The sequence below is a fragment of the Achroia grisella genome, unplaced genomic scaffold (assembly GCF_030625045.1).
Source record: "Achroia grisella isolate CSIRO2021 unplaced genomic scaffold, CSIRO_AGI_Agris_v1 utg1186, whole genome shotgun sequence".
NCBI classification, from domain to species: Eukaryota; Metazoa; Arthropoda; class Insecta; order Lepidoptera; family Pyralidae; genus Achroia; species Achroia grisella.
Window position 1 is genome coordinate 2,377,154 of NW_026712592.1, and position 18,610 is coordinate 2,395,763.

An 18,610-nucleotide genomic window follows, 5' to 3' on the forward strand; every position below is an offset into this window, starting at 1 on the left:
TCGCTATTATGTAACAAACAATTAATAGATGTAGGAAGTGGGACACGGATCAGAAGGAGTTGGGAAATAAATTCAGAGCGATCATATAGAGGGCAGGAGAAGAACACATGATTAACATCTCCGTACGCTCCACAAGCACATGTAGGGTCAGAAACAATATTAAATTTGTATAGATTTGCTGGTGTACATACATGTCCCAATCGAAGTCTGCAAATAATTGTTGTGGTTTTTTTATTAAATTTAAATTTACTAAACCAAGGTTTATAAGGACTAGTTTCTTGTACTAGTCTGTAATTCTTCCCCTTTTCAGTTTCAATTGTCCAAAGCCGATTCCAATCCTCATACAATTTGACAACAAAGCTAGGTCATTACAGTAATTGACATATGGGAATAAATCGCCATCGCGAACAGCATCATTAGCCAGTTGATCAGCGTTTTTATTACCAGATATACCAAGATGGCTTGGTATCCAAGCGAAGTGAACATTTAATTGTAATGATAATGCAGCTTTATATATTATAGATATTTGGGGATTAAGTATATAGCGAAGTGTAACTATGTTGGTACAGGGGAAGATATTGAGTCTGATATGTTGGAGATGTAATGTCTTTAAATTTTTGGAAACTTTTCACTAAACAATGGTCTTTATGAGTCCAATACTTCGAAGAGGCTATCACCTCAGCCAATTCCTTTACTCTAGAAATTAAGAGATTTTTTTTTAATGCTAAGCTACGGAAAAAAAATGAATCACTCAGGTACTGTCTTCGCAGTTTTAGCGGTGGTTCACAACACTCTATTTGTAACGAATTTATTAGGCTGGATTTCATTGATCCAGTGATAAGTCGTGGTGCCTTATATTGAATACAATCCAATTTTTTAAAAGCTGCTGCGTTTGCTGGATTTAATAAAACCGAGCCGTAGTCTGTAATGCTTCTAATTAAGTCATTATATAGGAGTTTCATAATAGAAGGATGGGCGCCCCACCATACACCACTAAGACACCTTAAAATATTTAGGTTGCGTTCACATCTCACTACAACGGATTCACAATGTGATACACCTGTGAGTTTTGAGTCCAATACCAATACAAGTCCCAAAAACTTTGCCTGATCCTTAACTGATAAGGGGGAATCATCATATAAAACATTAACTACTAATGGAATCCTTTTTCTAGAGTATACAACTACAGTGCTTTTAGATGGGGATAGATCTAGACCATTATTATCTAGCAATTTTTTAAGAAATTGTAATGCTGCAGAAAGGGAATCGCTAATCTCGTTAATTAATCGGCCGGCAACATAGAAAAGCAAATCGTCCGCATATTGCAGAACTTTTACACATCTATTAAAACTTTCCTCGACTTTTTATGGATACTTCTAAATCAATAGTATAAATGTTGTAAAGAATTGGACTCATTATGGAACCCTGAGGTAGCCCCTTCCATACCGTCCTATATATACAATCATTATTATCTAAAGTATATTTAATAAATCTTTCTGTTAACATATTTATAATAAAATTCATTAAATGTATGTAAGGTACATCTCTAATTTATGTTTCAGTATCAGGATATTAACATTATCATAAGCTGCGGTTATATCTAGAAAACCAGCTATAACAGAGTCATTTCTAGAAAACGCTAATCTAATATCTGTGACAAAAATCCCCAAACTGTCAAAAGTGCTCTTACCTTTCCTAAATCCTAGCTGACTATCTGAGAATAATCCATTGTGTTCCAAAAACCATTAGAGGCGATTTTTTATTAAATGTTCCGATATTTTCGCCAATACAGTAGATAGAGCTATGGGACGATATGATGAAGGTTCGGAACTTGGTTTATCTGGCTTTAGTAACAAGATTAAAGTTACTGGAAATATTACCTGATGTCATAGCTGTGTTGATTAAAGAGAGATAATAATTAAGAGCATCTTCGTCTAAATGTACTATAAAAGAGTATGGAATGCCGTTTTCACCCGGCGCCGAGTCTTTAATAACAGAAAGTACACCTTTTAATTCATTGACAGTGAAGGATGAATTAAGATCAAATGTAGAATCATTATTATTAACTATTTCTGTATTAATAGTTAAAGGATTTACATGGAGCTGTTCTGGAACGAAAGGTGGGGCTAATCTATCTAATATTTGTTCTGCAAGAGTGGGAGAAATCTTTTGTTGTTGAGATACATTAAAGGCCGATCTAAATCTACGTATATTTTGCCAGATAATAGAAGGATTGACATTAGGACATAATGAGGCACAAAATTTACTCCAACCTTCAATCTTTTTTGTTTTAATAAGTTTTTAGTATTATAAGCTACGATACAGTAGATTTGGGACGATATGATGAAGGTTCGGAACTTGGTTTATGGCTTTAGTAACAAGATTAAAGTTACTGGAAATATTACCTGATGTCAAGCTGTGATTAAGAGAGATAATTTGTACTATAAAAGTAAAAGTAAGTGTAAAAGTATATAATCTTTTTTGTTTTAATAAGTTTTTAGTATTATAAGCTACTTCTTGATATTTTTTAGAGTTATCTTCAGACATACAGATACAGTACTGTCTTTCAGCTATTTTTCTTTGTTTTACTGCAATAGTACACTCTTCGTCCCACCAAGGTGGAGAGGGTATTGTACTAGGACCACTATTTTTTGTTGGAAATGTTGAATCAGCTGCCTCAATTAATAATTTAGCTAATGACAGAGAACACTCTGACACATTGTCATGGGATATTTTGGGTAAAGTTGTTAATTTTTCATGTACTTTCTGTTTGTAGTTGTACCAGTTGGCATTACTTAATTTATACCTCATACGGGGCTGTTTGATCTGCTGCAAGGGTTTTGAAAAAGGAAAAGTAATTAATAATGGATAATGATCACTATTATAACTATAGTTAAGCGGACACCAAACAAGAGATGAAGCGAGATCTGGTGTACATATCGATAAGTCTGGTGAGCTGAGACCTTCAGTGGGTCTTGTGATGCGTGTTGGCATACCAGTATTTAAAATACATAAGTTATGGGAGTCAATTAACTCCAATAATTGGTCACCATAACTATTGGATGAAGAGGAACCCCAAGTCTGATGGTGAGAGTTAAAATCTCCTAAGCATATAAATGGTTTTGGTAGGATGTTGAATAAATTATTGACTTCATTGAAAATGGCATTACTTGGGCGGGAGAAATATATAGACACATAACAAATACTATTCACTATAATAGCAATAACAGAGATATCATCACTGTGTGAAGGCAAAGGAAGAATATTATAGGATAAAGAATTCCTGATGAGTATGGCGACTCCTCCATACCCATCAGGTCTGTCATTCCTTAAACAGGAATAACCAGGGATCTTAAAAATAGATCCCGGTTTTAAAAGTTTCTTGTAAACAAATTATGAAGGGATCATATTTATTAATGATGTGTATAACATCATGTTTTTTATTGATGAGGCTCCGGCAGTTCCACTGTATGGCCTGAACTTGATCCATTATCTGTGATCTTATATATAGTATCAATAAGTAAAGCTACGTTGGACGGTGATATATTTGAATTCGATTGTTGTAAAAGGTCTAATAATGTTTTTATAATTGCTGAAATCTGAATATTTTTATCATGATGATTATTATTAAAAATGGGTTGAGATGGAGGGAGTGTGGGACTTTTTATGATCTCATTGTGTGCATATTGATCATATCCTCTTGAGAATTTTGGTAGGGCTTTTGGTTTCAGAAACACTGTCTTTTTATATGACCTATTTTGGTTATTTACAGGAACTGTATTTAATGTAGTATAGTTTGGAGATTTGTCATTATTTATATTAGATGGGGAGGAAGGAGCTGTAAGTAAAGCATCTGCATAAGACATTTTATTAACTGGTGGATGTAATTTGACGGCTTCCATATATGAAATACAACTCTTACTCATAGTCTCTTTAATTGCTTTTTGCCGGTCAAATTCTAAACATTTTTTACTATTTGCTTGGTGAGAACCCTTGCACAAGCAGCACCAATAGTCATTTTCATCAATATTGCAATTCTCCCCTGAATGTCCCTGTCCACATTTAAAACACCTTGGAGTGGCCCTACATTGGCTTTTAACATGGCCATACCTACAACAGTTGTAACATTGTACTGTGGGATATATATAAAGGGTTCCAGGTAATGCAGTATAACACATATAAACTCGGGTTGGCAGTACTTGTCCATCAAAAGTAAGAACAACAGTGCCTATATTTTCAAATGTATTTGTATTATCTATATTAACTTCTTTTTTAAGCCTTCTTCTCCTTTTAAGCCTTCTCAATTTAAGTATTGTACCGCAACCTATTGGGACACTTATATTTTGTAAAATGTCTTCATCAGACCAATCAGTGGGGACACCCCTTATTACACCCATATGTGTAATGTTAAAAGTAGGAATAAAAGCTTTATATTTTTCAGTTGTTAAACTTTGATTGCATAAGAATGAATTTGCTGCTGTGAAATTTGAGAAAGACAAACTAATTCTATTACGACCAATTCGTTTAAGACTACCATTCACAATACCATTAATTTCTTTACGTTTCAGAAAGCGACCAAATGTGACGGGATGCAATGTTGTGTTGCTGTTATCATCTGAGAATTCCCTCTGGACATGAATATATATATGGTGCATCTGATGGCTGATTTCAGTGTTTTGTGTAATATTGTTTTGTGTAATATTATTTTGAGATTTGGAATTGATTAATCTTTATTATTATATTGATCTATTATTGTTGTATCATTTGTTATGCATGCACAAACATTTGGTTCCATCCTTTTTGAACCGTGTCTCCTTTTCTTACCCAGATGTACTACAAGTTGCACGAGCAACTCTTTTCCTTTTATAATTTTCCAGAATCAGATACTGAACAGTCAGTATCCATAGACGACTCTAAAGCCGTAATTAAGATGTCCATTGGAGTGTTTGGAATCTCATTTTCAAATCCTGGAGGAACTATAGTCGTAGTTCCCCCAGGATCGTCGGGCGGTTCGCCCATATAGAAATAAAATCTAACTTACCAATATGATATGTACACACCAAATTACACACTAAAAATAAATATAATAATAACACTAAATACAACTAAAATTACTAAAAACCAATCCTTAATCTATATGTTATTGAAATAATATTTCCTGAATTAAAAAACGCGTCCGGTCAAACCAAAATTTCCCGCCCTTTTTTCTGTCAAAATATAAAAACAGATAATTTTGTCGTATGTATTTGAATAATAATTTGTTGATATGGTATTTGAGCATACTGCCTAGCCCTTATCTATATTTAATTAAGAGGCCTTTCACATTTTTTGGCCTAAAAGCAGGGTCTTTGGGGTTCTGGTTCTAAGAAATTAAGAGTCGGATATACATTTTGATTCCTGAATTATATAGATAGATATCTAATCTTAAAAACAACATCTTTGAAATATTAATTTTCTCTTTGTTAGTCTTCCTAATTTCTAAAATAGTTTATTCAAAAACGCTAAGAGACAGAAGTTTGGGGTCGTCGTTCATTAATAAACAAACATAAATTGATATGATATCTTTACTTACTAAAACTTGATAATTACTTTATAAATTGAGACAGCATCGTCCTTTTTTTCATTTTCAACTTAAATATCTAAAAAATTGATCATAATTAAACCCGAAATTTCAACAAAACTTTGCCATAATCATTTCTAATTTTCTCATAAATACAACGAAATTTTTGCATAAAAAAAACATAATAATAAAGTTAATATACTTGTAAATTAGAAATATAAAAAAAAATATATAAGTTTCTAAGAAAAAAATAAACAATAATAATAATTTAAAGTTGTCTAAATTCCGTTGCGCCAAAATAGGATCTATGCAATTTTTTACGACACCGCTAAGATAAGACATTCGTAAACAATTGTCAGTGAACATTAGTATAGTGCGACTAAACAATTTTGATACTTTAAGTAATATTTAATTAATTTTGCTAATATATACTTATTTCTACGAATATTAATTTAAAGTTGTTGTAATATATATATATATATATATATATATATATATATATATTTTAGCATGCCAAGACAAAAGTACAGTTATGCTACAAATAAAACCTACCTACCCTGCTGCACTATGAAAAGCACAAGGCCATGGTATTTCGTCACACTAATGGCAATTAATTGTTAAAATTAAAAAAGAGAACATTTTAGTATTTTTAAAAATAACGCTTATCTGAGAGAAAAATGTAAGAAAATGTAAACCAATTTTACTTTATGTTTATTTTGTAGTTTTTTTCTAAATTAAAATAGGGTTATTGTTTATAAAAATACCATTATTATTTTTACGTACATTTGTCTTGTGTTATATCATCTAGTATGCAATGTGCATTGTAAATAAATTACCAAATTATATATAAATTATATTCCTTAATGTTTAGAGATATTTTATCCAATTTACTTTATTTTATTTTACACAATATAGATATTTCTAAATTGCAGCCATTCTGTTATTATACTCGTTGGACTTTCATTACTGTACAGTTATGTCAAATAATTATGCGTGTTTGGGTGAAAAGTCAACAACATTATAAATGTTTTTATTTAGAGACTTTACTTACCTACTTACGACTTACTTTTAGCTCGCGGCTTCGCCCGCGTGAATATGGGATATATAGGTTATCGCGCGTTTAAAGATCCGTGTACAGTATTGGGACGTTATATATAAACCTTTCTCTTGAGTCTATCTATTCTGTCTGTCAGTAGTTTTAAACTTTCAATTAAAGTCCCTAAGGGAGACGATGTTAATGACACAGAGAGTCTTTCAGAAATCTCCAGCAAAAGTATAAAAGTAATCCCGCCAATGAGAGCAGAGGTGTTTCTAAGGTCTTTTAAGGTTCTGTCCAAAATCTCTATAGCTCATGGTGATTTCATTACATACAATCAATGAGGCGTCTTGTAATAATTTATAAAAATGTTTGATATTAACAAGTAATTATTTATCAAGAATCAAGAATCGGCCAACCAAGAACGAGAAGCTGCAATATCAGCCAATATCATGCGGCGACGTCAATGATGCAGGAACAGCAATGATAGCAGTTGAAGCTTTTTTTTACAACTTAGAATGGCAAACAAGCTGACGGCTCTCCTGATGGAAAGGGGTAACCGTCGCCTATATACATGAGCAGTACCTGACATGTTCATATCAGCATATTGTTTCCCTCATGCGTTGCCATTCCTGAAAACTCGGGTGTTATTCCCCTGTACCCTGTAAATTCACTACCATATATATACACAGGTAGTCTATATAGATAGATATACATATACACAGATAGTATACCCTGAGAAAGGTCATAGACTACTTTATAGTGCGAAAAAAGTATTGTAAGGGATTAAAAGCGGAGATGAAAGGTTGTATAAAAATATTTTTATAAATATATTAAATATTTTATAAATATAATATTAAATATTTTTATAAATATTTTTAGGTTATAATCTAAATATATTTCCTTTATTTGGTCAATTTCATTATACCACGCTGACGAAGTCGCGGACACACCTAATATACATATAAGGATGGGACCTTTAAATCAAAACAAAGCCTTGAAAACACAACTATTATATATAAATAAAATAATTATTTGCTAAGTATAATATTTAGAACAAGTGAATATGGCAATAATGTATCCGACTCTTATAATAAATTATATTGTATCTATTAATAAATAAACTGAATTAATATGTAAGAAGAATTACTTAGTAAATTTATGTTATAGTAATTACATCTTCCTGTCCTTATCCCAATTATTTGTTACTCATATTACTTAAGGTTTTGGCTTTTAGTTGTACAATCGGCCAGCATCCTGACATCAACCCTCTAGGAATAATATAATAAAAAATGTGGTCATTATTAGCACTTTGATAATTAAGATAAATCACGTTATTTAAAAAAATCCAATAAGTAGTTTATGTTACTCAGTTAAGTAGAAACATATCACATTATTAATTAAAATATTACAAGGATCAAAATGGTTCATACTAAATCCACACCGATTGCGCTACACGTTTATTTGCGTCTGTGTGCGTGTATTACTGTGTGTGTGCATAAATTCATGCGATTAAACCTAAAGTTGAGCGGCATCATTTTGTAATAGGCCTCTTAAGTACTATATATTATGCAATTACAAAATAAATTAATGTAACTTTCTGTGCCCTGTAATTTATTAGCGGTAAAAATCAAAATTTACCAAATTCTGTAATTCTTAAATCAATTACTAAAATTTATATTACAAATGCTACTATAATTAAAATGTTTTTAAAATAACAGTAATTATAGTACAAATAAAAAATATTTATCATAATATAACTGTATAGATCAACACCTTTGCATGTGAAAACTTAGAAATTACAAACGTCCATGCGCCCTCTAGCGGAAATTTCTTTACTAAAATACGTCGTGAATGTGGCGTGTGTTGTTTGGAAAATTGAGAGTCGTAAATAAAATGAACTGTATGTGTTATTAATATTTGTAATAAGTGTCCTTTATGTGTGTATAAACATTAATTTGTCAAGAAACATTATATGATAGCTACTAAGGCTTGAGAAAACTTGTTTTTATTTTGGTATTTTGTCATATGTTGCACGCCTGCCTTGGGGTCTGGAAGAGGACAAAAAATTTATGAGTAATTCCGATGCTAAATTGATAATGCAGTAAGTTTTTTATTTTCTCTTTTGAAAATTTTCCACATATTATTAATAGTACAATTAAGACGGTTCACTACTGTTTATTGCATTTGTTGTAGCCAGGTTACTAAACTTAGTGCTCATACCTGCCTTCATTCATAACCGTCATTGCCATTTATATTTTTTCATTAAAAGTATATAAAAGGATAATGTTAGCGATATCCCTCGTCGCGACCATACAGCGTGTAATTATTGTTGTATATTTTTTTGTTACAGAAATAGATACAGCCAGTCTTCCGGCACGTCATTGCGCTTTCTCGTGACAATGCGGTGCCTTATGAATGAATCTATTTTCTAAACTCCCAATTTTTATTCCTCATAATGGTTGTTAGAGCTGACACTGAATAATAACATAATGAGTCACAATCTGGCTGGAATGCCATCATACAGGCTGCCAGGACCTGGGCTGGGGCCTCCAGACTTTAAGCCGCCGATGGATACACCAACACCACCAGCCCCTGCACCAAGTAACCCAAAAAAGCGAAGAAAAACATCAAATGCAAACAATGCACTCACACCACAGCCACCACCTACTGCACAGGATCTGCTACCTCCACCACTTACTGGTTATGGTGATACAATAGTTGCATCCAACCCTTTTGACGATTCTCCATCAACAGTTTCACACAATGGTCCTATGATGAGCCATAATGGCCCTATGATGAATCAAAATGGTCCTATGGGTATGGTTGGGCCTATGCACAGTATGGGAGGACCACCAATGAGACACATGAGTCCACTACCACATAATATGAGCCCTATGAATCAACAAATGCCACCTAGAGGAGGAATAAGCCCAATGGGGAATATGAGTCCCATGGGCCACATGGGTGGTATGTCTCCAATGGGAGGACCTAATATGGGTATGAGTAACCATACCATGGGACCTGGAATGGGTCCCACATCAAGATCTATGGGTAGTCCAATGAGCCCTATGAATTCTATGCCAATGGGATCACCAATGTCTTCTGGCCCTATGGGCAGTCCTATGAATATGGGTTCAATGGCTGGAAGCCATATGAATAATAGTCCGATGGGCCCACCAATGCATAGCCCGCTTGGAGCTGGATCAATGAATGGGCCTATGAATGGGCCAATGGGTGGTGGTGGTCCAGGTATGAATGTTCCTCGAATGAATGGACCAATGGGGCCAAGCTGTTCAAATGGATCTATGGGTCCTACTAGTTCCATTATGTCTTCAAACCCAATGCAAAGCGGTGGAATGGGTCCCGGTCATTGTGGGCCAATGAGGCATGGAAGTCCTATGGGATCAGCTATGGGCAGTGGACCTATGGGTGGTAATGGACCTATGACATCTATGGGCCCTGGACCTCCATATGCAAGTGGTCATATGGGGCATGGAGGACCCATGGGAATGGGTGGAAGTGGTTCAATGGGAATGGGTCCTGGCCCTGGAAATATGGGAAACTGTGGACCTCTGGCTGGTATGAGTGGTATGGCCATGGGGGGTCCAGGTGGACAAGGAGTGGGTCCAATGAGTCAGGGTATGGGAATGTATGGACCTAAACCAATGCCTGTGAGTGCTGGAAAAGTGTACCCACCAGACCAACCAATGGTTTTCAATCCTCAAAACCCAAATGCACCACCAATATATCCTTGCGGAGTATGCCACAAAGAAGTGCATGATAATGATCAAGCAATCTTATGTGAATCAGGATGCAACTTTTGGTTTCATAGGTAAGAACAGTGTAATTCGTTATTGTGATTTTCTAATATAAAAATAAGTCATAACATTACATTTCTATTAGCAATATTGCTTATAATAAATACAACCTGTATTCAATTGATTATGCTTATGTCAAACATATTCTAATCATATATTACTGATAGAAATGCTGAAGTATATATTTTTTATTTTTAATCGAATTATTAATCCTCATACAGTTTTCATATAAGATAGAGTCTAAGAAACTAGAGTTAATTGGTTAGGTAAATGTTTATGTTTGCGACTTAAAATGTTGAAAGAACTCAATACATTTTTATTAGCTGTGTATAAGTCAGACATTGATATTTATTTACCTATTTAATTTTTTATTAAATTTATTTACAATTAACTCTGAAAACACCTGCCAGAGGATATTTCTACAGTCAAGTTTATAGAATACCTTTAAACATAAAGAATGTACTATTTTTGAACTTAAGTACTCTAAGTGTTTTTTTGCTTAACCAAGTGTCTTAAACTTCTATTCAAAAACAGGTGTCACATAAGGTTTTTGTAATTTCCAGAGGATGCACGGGCTTAACGGAGCCTGCTTATCAGTTGCTGACAGCAGAAGTGTATGCAGAGTGGGTTTGTGACAAGTGCTTGCATTCTAAGAACATACCACTTGTGAAATTTAAACCATAGCGCTGTGGCGCTCCCCCCTCCCCCCTTCTCCTGCCCCCTCACTTAAGTCATATCCCTCCCTGAAACTCATCACAAGTATTTATTGAACTTCATTAAAATTGACACTTAGTGGAATCGTAATATGAATGTACTTGGGCATCAAATGGTTTGTCAGTATAGTTTTACTAAGAAAGATCTCATCTTGGATAGTTACATAAAATTAAGGAAAAATGTGTTGAATATGAAGTGCTTTGAGTTGGAAATTTTTATCAGTGGCTATTTATTGCACTATGCCTTTTTATATTTGGAACAAAACAGCAGATGTATGGAAATCATTATGAAATTGCAGACGGTCCTGTTATGTCTAGTCTGTTATGATTGTCATTTTTATTTATTTTAATAATAATATAGGAATATGATGGATGGTCGTAATGGAATTCGTATAAATGTTCATTGCACTTGTTCCTGCATTAGGCATATCTGTGAAAGCAATTCAATGTGATCCTTCAGTAGAAATATGTCGTCACCATACGGTATAGACAAAAAACTCAAGGTATAAGCAATATGAAGGCTGCCCAAGGAGTTTTACATGCCTACTGTGTGTCGCTTTAGTATCTGTGCATATTGTAAATATCTCTTAGTTTAAGTATAAAGAAAAATCACTTTCCGCCTTATATAATGGTGACCTATTTGTGTACAGTCAAGATTAATATTGATGGTTTAACATCAGACTTGGTTAGCTATTTTTGACACATGGCGGTCATTGCATAGTTTAGGCCAAGAAAGTATAATTAATATGTTTTGCAATGCAATCTTGTGTAGTCCGGCGCGAACGAGAACTTGGCAATAATTTTCGCCATATTCCTATGTACTTATTTTACGGTGCCCTATTTGCATGTAATAAATACGCGCATTATTTTTACATACATGTAAATACGATGAATCCATACGCTTTGTTAAGGATAAGAGTGTTAAATGTGTTTGTCAAGTTTTTAAATTTTGGAGATTTTTTAATCATAAAAATGTATTATAAGGTTTGTAAATAATTGCATAGTATTAAGTGAATTGAGATTACATATACAACATCGATATACTGGCTCCAGATATTACGCGGTTGTGATTTCATTCGTGTCGTGTAGCTTTCAGCTAACGTTTAACTTAATTTTTTTATTGTTCGCGAGCGTTAGTCCTGGGGTCTATCATATAATCTTTATAGAGTCAAAGTTAATTTATGAATAAAAATATTTACAGCATTTTATTCGTAGTCTGTCAAGTATGTGACCATTTCAAACAATATCATTGGTATATCTATAATATATAAAGCTGCGGGTATATGAAGTCGGTCCCAGTATAAATAAGATACTCAATTGGTTGGAAGTAAATGATAACAAATCAGTTATATAGTCGTATTTTTGTTTAGCGTATTCACAATATAAAACATATGTTCACAATATATTAAAAATTAGCAACTTCTTTTTTAATTTATAGACAATAATAATATAGGGGCTTATACTATCAAATATATAGGATCACATTTAGATAAATTTATCAATTTATGTAGCTATTGACGCACTTTTAATAACTTTAAAAAAATACTGTATATTTTTTATCGTAGTAATAATCTAGAAAGATTACTTTTCGTTTGTACTCTGTATTTATGACTATAAAATATAGATATTTTGATCTTTTTTATTCCACAAAGATAGTACATACATAGGAATTTTATAATATTAAATACATATTATAATTTCACATCAAATCACTTATATTTTGCTTTCCTACAATCTTAACATGTATTTTTATTGAAATTAATAAGAGACAAAAAAAATTATATAAATTGTAGCATAATAATTTTACACGCTAATCTTTACACTATAGCCTATCTTTTGGTTCATTTTGAAAACCGTTATTTCAATAATAACACAGGTTAAGATTATTTTGTAGTTAAGGAAAAAAAAATATATTTTTTATATATAGTGACTTAATATCAGTAAATATTATATTTAGAAATATTATATTATAAAATTTTAAAATTTTTGTATCTGATGTATGTATGATCCTATATATGTTTCTGATAAAACCCCACAGCCATACTTTCACTTGCGTTCATTGTTGACCACGATTCAAACACGATAGCTTCGCCACATTGCATATGGCGACAGGGCGGTATAAGTTACCACAGTCTCATCTTATATAATAAAGTTAAATAGATACAAAATTTCACAAATGCACCCCGCTGACAATGTGGACCACATAACCTTGGTAACCTTTAGTATAATTTACCATACACATGTACTTACTATACATAAGTTTAAATTTTTGAAATCAATGGGTCGTTATCACTGTGGCACAGTATAGAACCAATATTGTTCCTTTTAAAGTGACTTGTAATATTAGGTATCTTTTAATTAATATTATTTATTTATATTAAACATTTTAAATTAAATATTTCGTCTAAAATGATTGAATGTTTCAAATCAACATTGGTTCAACGGCGTTGCAAAAATGTACGTATGTAATAATGTATGTATAGTACTTTACATCAAAAGTACAAGTATTCAAATAACAACACATTATGTAGGTTGTATGAGAAACGGTATATCATTATCCAAACCCTGTCGATATAGGGCACTATATATACATACCCATAAAACTTTAATTATTAAATTTATGGATATATTTTACAACTGAATGTATAACAAATTATGCGCCTATCATGCTTAATTTAGCACGTTTGTCGATAAGCTGTTATATAAAAGTCACTAATAATATGATCAAAAATATGGCTGATATTTATTAAATACGATGTAGGCACGCTAATTATTGCATATCCCTATCTCAAAGACATGTATAAACTGTTGTAAATAACGGTTAATAATGTTATATTCATTGTATATCTGTATTCATCAGTTTCACTGCCATTCATTAGATGTGAAGAGAACTGTCTAATTAACTAGGTATAAAATGCCTCTGAGATAGGTATTCTGCAGATCTTAATACTTTGTTTTGTATAATTAATTTTCTAAGTTAAATATTTTCTAATATATAACACCTTACCAGATGAATCACTTTTTAACTTAAATTCAATTGATTTCTATAAAATATACAAATACTAAATTCAACAATCCACAGTTAAGTACTTAAAAGATTTTTTAAATACAATGACAAAAACTAAATTCTCAAACAATCCATTTTAATTAAATCGTAATTTTATAATTTATTTACAAATCACAATAAAAATATTTGATTTAAAATTTAATATAATCGACGAATGGAATGAAATGCCTATTAGACTTTGTTTTTGTAAATATAATGTAATAACTATTCGTGATTATTTGCCGGTTGTACAGTTACTTATAGACTTAGTATTTTATCTAGGATATTCGGCCATGAATGTAATATTAATTTTATGCCGTAAAAACATCACAACGGGTTCATGGGAGACTGCTGCTATTGTATATTAATTTTCATCTGTAAATGTTACTTATGTGTTACATCGTATCTGCGACACAACTGTTGTGAATGATAGCAAGTTGTATTTAAGAATATTTTATGAAGTCTAATAGAACGACATCAGTGGTCTTATACTTGTGCATAGTTTATTTTGTATTATGTGAATAATAACAAGCAATAATAAAATTGTTATTGAGAAAATTGATTTTATTTTTACAACAAATATTATACGTTATTTCAATAGACTTATTCCCAAATTGTAATGCCAATGAACTACGTAAAAAAGTGTGTGCCAACAGTATAGGTTGACAGGGTATGAGTGAGGATGACAGGATAAGCAGGGAGTCAGGTCAGATAGCGCATTGTGATCAATGTATCAGGAATGAAACAGTGACATGCTACATTGCTAGTAATGGTGCCACTAGTTCCTTTGCCAGAAATCTCAAATCTACCTCAAAGTATCAGGTCAGTACATAAATTCGTGTGCATTTTTTGGTAAATTTATAGTAATATAAACTTGGATACTTTCCCACTCTTCCTTTCTCTTTTGTGTCAATTTATATTTCTGACTGACTCTCCGGTAATGGAAACACCGGCAAACCAACTTAATCCGAATAATGGCGGTAAACTCGCCTCCTGGTACAAGATTCAAATATTTCGAGCGAAATGTTCCACGCCTATGTTGCTAATGCCTCTGTCTACTCCATCTGAATATATATTATTATTATACTAGCTCTGCCCGCGTTTTCACCTGCGTGAACTGTGCCTGTATGTGATATTCCGATATATTACTGTACAGTTTCATCATTACGTGCAGGCGTAACAAATCACCATCTATCCATCCATATTCACAAACTTTCGCGTTTATAATCTTAGTAAGCAGTAAGAATTATATAAAATATTAATGTATATTTCTTTATTTATATTCAATCAATAGCCTAAAAAAATAAATATCAAGTTTCTAGCTTTAGAAATGACAATACTTCTATACAAACTTTTATCAACCCTTTCAACTCCTTAGAACCCATAGAAAGTAGCCTATGTCCTTACTCAGGGTCTAGACTGTACCAAATGCGTAAAAGCAAGACAAACAGAGTTACTTTCGCGTTTATAATATTAGTAAGGATTACTTAAATAACTATAAAAAGTTTAAAACAAAATTCCTTGAGTATCTTTTTATTGACTGTAATGTCAGTATGGCATACAAGTTGACACTAATTCTATGTTATACATGTATATAAATGTCCTTACTCTAAGTTCAATTTAGTTTAATACAATAAACAAAATGTAACACAGGATAATACTTAAAATAAATTTCTGGACTCATTAATTTATATACAAAACCTTAAAATAATATTTCCAGTTCCTTTGTTACAATTAGGTAGCTATATTACATTAGAAGCTATAATTTTTTACACAATAGATATTTCTAGCCTAGAGCCTAAATTTATAAAATATAGTTACAATAACTAAAATTTTTGTATGTACTGATGATTGCTAGTTTTTACTGTCTACAATATTCATTAGAAATTACAATGTCTGGAGGTTTAACACCTTGGTCCTCCAGAAAGGGTACCTACTAAAGATGCCACATGATGATGTGATGTCCGTCGCTTATATACACATATGTAAATTGAATATAGCCAATGGTTGCCATCAGCGTTAGTTTGTTTGCCATTCTATCGCATATACGAAATAAAACATTTTAATCTCATCCAGTTCCACATTAAGCCGAACTTAATTGTAATAAAAAATAAAAACATAATAGAATACTGTGTGATCTTACATAAAAAGGATATTGTTTTGTATCAGTTTTATAAAATAATTACCTATTTAACATTACTTTGTGCTTACATATCTTATTTTTACAAAATATATTAATGCAACAGAATAAGTATTCAAGCAATCACCTTGCCCTATTCTAAACAGTAAAAAGAAAAAAACTAAAATTAACTACTTAACTAAATTTACTTCATTACATTATCCATTAACTTCTATAATGAGTGAATGGTATCCCAATAACAATCCATATAAAATTCTCAATTTGGAATTAAATTAGTGTTGGTTTCCTTAAGTCTTCAAATTATACAGTGTGTAATTTGATGCAATTTTTAGTTTCAGGAGAAAGTTATAGAGACAAATAATGGAAGGTGTACACATATAAAAATGTATTATTCAGTCAAATATTAATAATTGCAGAAATAAATTATTTGTTGTTCTTATTAATTCTTTTGTGATGTAATTTCACTTAATAAAATAAAAAATAGATTATATGTATTGGTAGTCAACATTTGATAAATCAATTACCATTTTAGTGTTAACCATAATCTGTTCCAAAAGTTGTTAACCCCTTATTTAATATAGCGAATGTTACTGCTGTATCCATAAAGTCAAAGTGATTGCTTGAAGATATATTATCATTCATATCAAATTCACTACCACTACCTTGGAGATTTTCATTGTCAGTAAATGATTGACAAGGGACAGATGATTCAGGGAAAAATGAAAATTGTGACAAATCATTAGATATGGATCTATTCTGGAGAGTTTCTGCCTCTGTAGAATATGGCCAACTCATTCCTGATGATGAACTGGTTTCCATGTCACTTTGTTTATTGCTGTTTGTTGTATCTATGTTATCATTAAAGAGTAAAGGGCTGCTTGGAGGTGATGGGCAATTTTTTTCTTCAACTTCAGTAATACTGTGCCCATCCGTTTGAGTTGCATTATCTCCTGTAGAATTTGATGTGTTTTGTAAACCATGTGCAGATATTGCCATAAGTATCCCTTCATTCTCAACAGAGTTGTCCCCTGGCAAATTGTTAATGAATTCTGCAATATCTAAGGCTAAAAACCTTGACTCATTAATTTCTGGAATAGGTGGAGGATTGGCCCATGAATCTAGAACTCTGTTTATAGTATTATCCACAAAACCTTTTGCCATCTGAAAAATAAAAATTTTATGCTTCAGATATAGAACATTCAAACATCAGTGCTTTTTCTAACACAGAATTTATACTTGGAAGATAAAATACAGAACCAAATGCATATAATAAAATTATTTTTCATTCTATTAGAACTAAATTGTGTCAGAACTATAGTCTTAAAATTTCAACACTGCAATATTACCAACCTGTCTAGCCTGCCACCTGGCGATACATTGATCTTCACAATAATTATGTGACATGATCATAGACATGGACACTGCTATATTATCATTACTGTCCAAACTTGATCTGGGAGCTTTATTTTCATAAGAGCCTACATATCTTGGAACATATTGAATTGTGCTACTATAATTTTCTGCAGATATATTTGCGTTTGGCTTCAATAGTGATTTCTCATCGGTAATCACAGAATCTAATGTGTTAAAATCTTGTTTCAATAGGTAATCACCTAAAATTTCGAGATTCTGTTCAGTGCTTCCTACTAAATCCCTAGTATTAGTTTCATTCTGAAATGAAGTTCCAGGTTTGTCCAGTTCATTATTAACCACCGGTGAAGACTTTCCAGCGTCGTTCACCTCGTTTTTTAAGTGGTATTTTCCTTTGACTTGCCATGCAAAACGGGCCTTCTTGAGTGGGCGTTCGGATCCTGACGGAGCGTCGCCATTTTCTTGTCGTTTAGACGACGACTCCCCCATTGAATCCGAAATATTCATCACGAAAACTGAAAGAATACACTTCGATTCTTCAAAACTGTCATTAGTAAACAAACACTGACATCGTTAATTACCACCATATGATTGAATGACAAGTAGTTAATTAAAAGTTTTTAAGTTTCTAACATAACTTATTTACAATAATTGTGCAAAAATATTATTGTTTATAACTGCTGCTGTTACTTTTAATATGTAATTAGACTTCTATTTACAAAATTATGAAGATAAACGATAATATCGCCACAATCCATTGTAAATTTTTTGACGGATTAAATTTGTTTTTTTTTCTTTTTTACGGCCATGGATACAAGTTCTTTAGATGAAATCATAATCATAGGTAGTTTACTGATAAAATTTGTAACGAATTCATTAGAAGCTTAATTATGTGACACAGTTACCAAAGATTCTCACATGAA

At 32.2% G+C, this 18,610-nt stretch overlaps 2 protein-coding genes and 1 long non-coding RNA gene across 3 annotated transcripts; 2 read left to right on the plus strand and 1 right to left on the minus strand.

Annotated features, from left to right (window-relative positions):
• Positions 1-1,882: 1,882 nt before the first annotated feature.
• LOC131854431 (uncharacterized) lies at positions 1,883-4,639 on the plus strand. Its single transcript, XR_009358051.1, has 3 exons — positions 1,883-2,120; positions 2,777-3,087; positions 4,569-4,639. It is a non-coding gene; the product is annotated as an uncharacterized LOC131854431 (long non-coding RNA).
• Positions 4,640-8,449: 3,810 nt separating this feature from the next.
• Positions 8,450-12,791, plus strand: LOC131854432 (protein pygopus-like). The gene is made up of 3 exons (XM_059205547.1): positions 8,450-8,700; positions 8,950-10,431; positions 10,981-12,791. Exons 2-3 carry the CDS (start codon positions 9,089-9,091, stop codon positions 11,099-11,101), a joined length of 1,464 nt encoding a protein of 487 aa, XP_059061530.1. The 5' UTR covers positions 8,450-8,700; positions 8,950-9,088; the 3' UTR covers positions 11,102-12,791.
• Positions 12,792-16,769: 3,978 nt separating this feature from the next.
• On the minus strand, positions 16,770-18,463 carry LOC131854433 (uncharacterized). Its single transcript, XM_059205549.1, has 2 exons — positions 17,667-18,463; positions 16,770-17,477 (listed from the first exon to the last, which is right to left on the minus strand). The coding sequence occupies exons 1-2, from the start codon at positions 18,192-18,194 to the stop codon at positions 16,851-16,853; spliced, it is 1,155 nt and encodes a 384-aa protein (XP_059061532.1). The 5' UTR covers positions 18,195-18,463; the 3' UTR covers positions 16,770-16,850.
• Between the last annotated feature and the right edge of the window lie 147 nt (positions 18,464-18,610).